Below are 6877 nucleotides of genomic sequence, written 5' to 3'. Positions count from 1 at the left end.
TCAATAAGCTCTCCAAACATCTTGGTAGTGAGATTTTCATTTTCTTTGTATGCTAAAAATGTCGGCAACTTCGAAAATGCATATGAGGAAATTGGTTTCAGAAACTGCTTAGGGATTAATAAATGGGAGCTTTCAGAAGTGACACATATCAGACTTCACCTCATAAGAAGAATCAGAAGCCAGAGTTTTGATATTACTATCAGACTTCACCTCATAGGTGACCATAGTTTCCTTATTGCATGTATTGAAATGTTTAATCCAGGAAAAATTTAAATTACTTATGATATTGATGGTGCAAATGTGAAGACATCCACATGTTTGGTTTTAGATAATCGTAATAACACAAAATAAACAACAAACTAAATAACATAATACCATAGTGAATCGATTTGTCCTTCAACTTCAATCAGCCCACTCCACCAAAAAACACTTAGGACATTCCCAGAAATGTCTTCCATACGTGTCTTCTTCATAAGAAGTCCGCAAATGCATAAAAGTCTTGCAGCCGGTCTTTGAGCATCCACTGATTCTCTGTGGACAATGATTGTATTCGTGATCTCCATATCCACAATGCTTGCAGTGTAATAACTCCTTCTTCAATTTGGCTTTAAGTTTAAAGTTTTTGCAGAGTGTTGCAATCTTTTCTTCTTCTTCTTTTTTAATCTTCATAGCATCATCTAGCATATGTGGTTCCTCTGGACAGTTGGGATCTTGACATTGCAAATAGCTGAGCTTTTCCGGTTGTGATTCAATCACCATTCTGATGCGTGAACAACCTTCCCGCGTACACATTGAATACATCCAAGGGCATTGCATAAGACTGTGGTTATCCATGAAACATAATGGACAAACCTCTTTTGCTTCGACACATAATATTTGCTTCGCTTTGCCTTTAGAAAACATGTGGATGTTGAGAAAGAAATCTGTTGGTTTGGTTGAGAATAAAACCTAGTGTTGTATTTATAACAAAAAAATAGGCGTTGGTAAATCAAACAGGCGGTTTTAGTAAAGTAGCGCGGTTTTACTACAAAAGCCAACTCCTATGGTAATTCAAACAGGCGATTAAAGGAAAGCCGCGCGGTTTTACTACAAACGCCAACGGTTAAATTTCCAATGGCTCGATTTTCTTTCTCGACCTATAAATTCCATTCTTCTCATCTCCAAAATCACTTCATCTTCTTCTTCTTAATCTCTCTCACTCTGCAGAAATGTCTGTTAGAAATCGTGGTCCCAATTTTACTGAAAAGGAGGATATAACTATATGCAAAGCATATTTTTTTCATAGGGTAATCACTGGTATGGGCTCTCAAGACGGTTCTTTTTGGGAAAATGTTTTTTCAATATATGTCTGACTAACGGGAAACCCAGGAAACCGAGATGCTCGTCGATTGCGTCCTCGTTTTCAATCTATTAGGCTTGCACTCCAGCCATTCCTTGGTAATGGAAATTGATCGAGAAAAGTTCATCGGTGTAACTGAAGAAGAAGTGATCCAAACATCTCTTGATAATTGGGAGGAAGCTCATGGTAAACCTTTTCGTTACGAAGCGTGTTTTAGAATTCTAAAAGATGGTCCATCTCAAACACATCTGTACTGCACTCGAATGCCTCTCCCGGTATTTACAATGGAAGAAGATTTTACTCTTGTTCGATCTTGGTTATACCGTATGACGAGACCAATGAACAATGACTATTTCTGGGAAATATTGGGACATGTTGTAGCATCGCAGAACGAAACCATAAGAAACAGTAAGAGCCTAGAACTAAGAATTGCACTCATCATTAAGGAAGTCAAACATTATACAGAAGTTTTGTGGATGGTTCACCGTAGCAATTCTGGATTATCCAGCGAAGAACTGGTGAGTATCTTTACCTCTGTCCCCATGGACTCAACTGGATCATAAATATTTGAACTTGTTGTTTATCTGTTATACAGAAAACCATCGCTCAGACCAAGTTTACTGAAGAAAGCGGAAGAGAGTTTAAGCATTTTGAATGCTATGAACTCTACAGAGAGAATGTTGTTGGATTTGATGTAGTTTGATGTTTTTGTTGTGGTTTATTAAAATGTAGTTTGATATTATTTGCAAGTTCAAATTTTAACAAATTTCGCTTAATCTGAAGTGGAAATCTATTTTAAAATCTAAATATTTTCATTCATTGATATTACTGCCAATTCTTTTACAAGATATAAACTTAGACAATAATAAAAAGTACTGAACAACTTCAATAAAAACCAAGTACAAGTTTTGGCCTCCTGTTTATCTTCATTTGACGTATCTTCCATTCAACGTGCTCTTTGATAGTTTCGCCTTTGTTTTTGAATTTTTTGTTGTTAACATTCAAAACTAGAGCTCTTCTTTGCCTTTTAGCGGAACATTTTCTTGGAGCAACTTCAAAAACTTGCACTTCCCTCTTACAATTCTCAATCTTTTTAAAACTCCCACATATCTTAGAAACAACCGCTTCAAGTTTTGCCTCGCAAAAAAGTGCGATCGCCTTTTCAGCCATTTCACCAACAATAAACTAAAAAATTGTAATAGATTTTAGAATAGAAAATTCAAGAGAAGTGAATTTTGGTGTGAGTGAATTGTTTGAAGATGATGGTAATTTATAGAGGTAAAAAGTGAATTTATTTTAAAAAACTATCCGTTGGCGTGTGTAGCAAAAACGACAACGTTCTATGTTCGAGCGCGGCGTTTATGCTTTGAACGCCTGCGCCTGTGCTTCCAACGCCTGCGTTTTTCCTACGTTTGTCTCAAGTTCGGGTGCTTGATGATCAACCCCATTGCTTTATCATAGTGGAAAAACCTGATTGGTCATCACCTGACTCAACAAAAAATTTCATTTGGCCATTGCCATGGGAATTGCCCTTAACGTTTTCCTCTCTACATAGCATCCTCACAAACTCAGGTGGTATTTTCTACTAAATCTGAATTGGAAAACAGAGAATCCTTCCAATAGATAAAAAAAATATTGATAAATTTCAGCTTCATTTTTCTTAAAAATAAAAATTCTCAGGTTGGTTCCCGCATTTTCAAGATAGTAATAATTATATATTTTAACCATAAGAAAAATCTAAAACAGTACTTTTAACCATTTATGTTCAGCTGAGATTTCACAATTAGCTACCTCCGAAGTTTCAGGCAGATTAGAAATCCGAACAGCATACACAATTAGAGACATTGAGTCAAGCTAGAAGGATTGTATATAAACTTTTTGCTGAACTTTACAGACCGTACGAAAATAAAGAACTTTTAACTCAGCTCTTGAAGAAAAGAAACAGGGGAGGAGAAAAAAAAAGGAGCAAAATTAATAAGGGGTGTATGCTAAAAATACCCCATCTTGCTTTCAAAAGGAAAAAAAAAAAGAGAAGAAGAAATCTATGTGAAGAACATGAATCCACCACCATGTATACCAATGACGGTCTAGTGATATTTAGAAGGCCGGGATTATTGGTTGTTGATGAAGATGATGATGATGATGTTGATGAGAACCCAATACTAATGGTGAACGACAAAGAGGACATGTAGAATTGAAATGATCGATTAACCATCCATCTAAACAACCCTTATGAAAAATATGTTTACATCCTAATTCACGAACATGTTCTCCATCTCTTAATCTACACAAACACACAATACATCGTAATCTATCATCATCTCCTTCTTCTTCTTGATGATGATCTTCGTAATAATAAACTTGATGATTCAAATTTAAAAGTAATTGCTCTTTCAAAATAAGATCATCATCACTTGATGCTGCTGCTGCTGCTGCGGCTGATGATGAATTTACACCTGATAATCCAACAGCGTTTAATAAGCTATGGTTATCACTGGCGTGTAAAACTACTAAATCATGTTCATGATGATGATCAAAATCATAATCAGTGAAAGAGAATTGAACGTGGTATCCAAATGATTTGAACACCCAGAAGAGTATAGACCTTGTATAACATATACAATTGGCTATTATAGCTATGAGAAGTAATGGTAGTGAATCTGCAGATGATACATCGTTTATGGTACTACCCAAACCCATGATTTCTGATTTCTGTTTTTTTACTTTTTTCCTTGGTATATATAGGGGGGATGAAGGAAGGAAGAGGTAGTGAGTTGGATGATAAGAACTTTAAGCTTTGGGTTTAGAGAGAGACAGTACTGGGTATAGTACGGAGGATGCGTCTCTATCGAGTGAGCTAGGCTCAAGGATTACGTGGGGAGGACTAGCACTTGATGATGAGAATTTAAGCAAGGTTTGAAAAACGGCCGTTTTTCCCGAAAAAACGTCCGTTATAACGCTCACGTCCATATACCGTGCCCGTGAGGTTCACCAACACGCTTACCTAAATAACACCGATAAATAGGAAAAAATGGCGTTATTTAGACCCGTTATAACCGTTTTCACACCTGTGATTACCGTTTTTCTAAAATTAATATTTCAGTTTTTTCTTCTAAATAACATTTTAACACACGTTTTTTACACCGTATTTTCCGTTTTCATACCGGTTAAACCCGTTTTTAAGGAAAAAAATTTGAGTTGGAGAAATTCTTATACAATTTTTAATTTCAAACTTACAACTAAAATTTCATAAATAATCATTAAACACTTCAAATTTTATAAACTTACAATAAGTAACCTAGTGAGAGTAGTGCTTGAAATTTTAAACTTAGACAAACCAACTTGTACCGGCATTTTTTTTCGACTTATTCAAGTATTTTCTGTTTTCTCGACGATTCTCAGTTGATTCCTCCTCCTCTTCCTCCGCCTCATATTGGTTCGCGTAATGCATTTGGCTGTCGTAGTTAACAGTATCGTCATCTTCATAACCATAGTCTTCTTCCTCATTATCATTACGATTATCTACTTCATTATTGATATTAATATTGGAATTATACTCTTCATTAATTCCTCAGGTATCTTCTTCTGGACGATCTTCAGTGTAATGAGAATTGTATATGGGATTTTTATTTTCATGACCTTGTGTATTGTCTCCAAATGTTAGGTTACCAAAGTCATAAACAAAGTTACTCACTGGCAACCTTTGATATGAGATTTCAACTTCTGGATCATGCCATTCGTATGGTGGAGGGAGAGGCTCTGGATTATTAGCTGCTTCCTCTTCCAATTCATTTAACCAATGTTCTTCCTGAGGTAAAACTGGTGTTTCATCATCCCCTGCTATCCAATCAAGCATATTTTCATCTGTCAGCAGGCTATGAATATCGTGGACATCGATGTTATGTCGCTTTGCTTTACCTTGAACTCTTTGCTGCTCCAATCTTAAATTGTACTGAACATATACCAAATCGTTTATTCTTGACGAAACTAAACGGTTGCGTAGTTTGGTGTGAATTCTTTCAAACACACTCCAATTCCTCTCGGATCCAGACGATGTGTTTGTCTGGCTTAGTATCTTTACCGCGATCCTCTGGAGTGATGGAAACTGAGCACCGTATGACAACCACCAGCTTATAGGATCACCTTGCAGAGCAGCCAATCTTGCTGATGGTGATGCAAATTGGCCTTGCATCATTTGCATTCTTCCCGCCTAAAAATATCAAAAACTGTGAATAGAAATTCATATAATTACGAAATTAATTGTTAATAAAAATTCACACCTCTAGCATGCATGTCGCTTGTTCTTGAGGGCTACTAATCATTTTTGAAATAACTTCACTGAGACAAATTTGGGGATGAGAAATTTCATTGTTGATGAGATTGGCTGCTGGGTTGTAGATATAATATGGATTCAGAAAATGCGCTGCAGCATGAAGAGGAGAAATCAACTGATCTTTCCATCGTCGGTTAATCACACCTACAATAGAATTATTTCGAGTTTTACCCAAACCCCTTTCTATAGTTTCCACACATGTAGCAAGTGCATGAAACAAATAACCTATGGTAGGTTTATCTGAATCCAAGAAACAGATCATTTTCAATAAAGGACCAACCATCATGCATGCATTTTGGCATGTATGCCAAAACATCTCATTCAAAATAATGTTTTTCACATCTTTAGCCGTACGAGTTTTTCCTTCTGGCGAGTTCACAAATTCTTGGTCTACAAAAAGACTCTCGATTGCATTACGTTGATCAATGATACTTTTGATTGCGATAAAATTTGTCGCAAACCTTGTTAAGCCAGGGCGCAATAGATTGCGTCCCCCAGAATGTTGTCTGAATCTAGCAAGAACCCAACCATGATTATAAATAAATTTACTGATTTTTCTAACTTCTGAAATCACACCTTTAACAAAGGGGAACTTTTCAGTATCTTCCAACATTAAATCCAACACATGAGATGCACAAGGTACCCAAAAAAATGTACCATACTCTATGGCCAATCTCATACCTATTAAAACAAAATGAGAAATGAATTAATAATATATAAAAATAAACAACTGTAATTAAATTAAGTTGTAATAGTTACCTGCGGCTTTGAATTGAGATCCTTGATCAGTTACTATTTGAACAATATTTTTCGGACCAATATCTTCTATAACCGGTCTAAACAAACTCATCAAATACTCTGCTGTCAACCGATTATGCTCGATGTCAACGCTTTTCAAAAATGCTATCCCATGGCCACTGTAAACTAAGAAGTTTACAATCGTATGGTTATTTTTGTTTTTCCAACCATCTGACATGAGTGTACACCCATACTCTCTCCAATAATTTCGTTGGACCGACACCACATCCTTCTGAATCCTTTGTTTTTCCTGCCTTAATAATGGGTTCGACAACTTATAGGAAGACGGAGCTCTGTATGATTTTCCGAAATTTGCAACTGCATTGAATGCCTCGTGGTACTGAGTTGAGTTGGCCACATTGAAGGGAATATCATTAGCATAGAAAAAACGTCCAACAGAAGAATCA

At 36.1% G+C, this 6877-nt stretch overlaps 1 protein-coding gene across 1 annotated transcript; it reads right to left on the bottom strand.

Annotated features, from left to right (window-relative positions):
- Positions 1 to 3066: 3066 nt before the first annotated feature.
- LOC113277636 (E3 ubiquitin-protein ligase RHA2B-like) lies at positions 3067 to 4055 on the bottom strand. The gene has a single exon (XM_026526685.1). The coding sequence runs from the start codon at positions 4037 to 4039 to the stop codon at positions 3437 to 3439; it is 603 nt and encodes a 200-aa protein (XP_026382470.1). The 5' UTR covers positions 4040 to 4055; the 3' UTR covers positions 3067 to 3436.
- Positions 4056 to 6877: the final 2822 nt, after the last annotated feature.

The sequence above is a fragment of the Papaver somniferum genome, chromosome 5 (assembly GCF_003573695.1).
Source record: "Papaver somniferum cultivar HN1 chromosome 5, ASM357369v1, whole genome shotgun sequence".
Lineage (NCBI taxonomy): Eukaryota > Viridiplantae > Streptophyta > Magnoliopsida > Ranunculales > Papaveraceae > Papaver > Papaver somniferum.
Note: the sequence above shows the minus strand (reverse complement) of the source record. Positions and strands in the feature narration are given on the sequence as shown.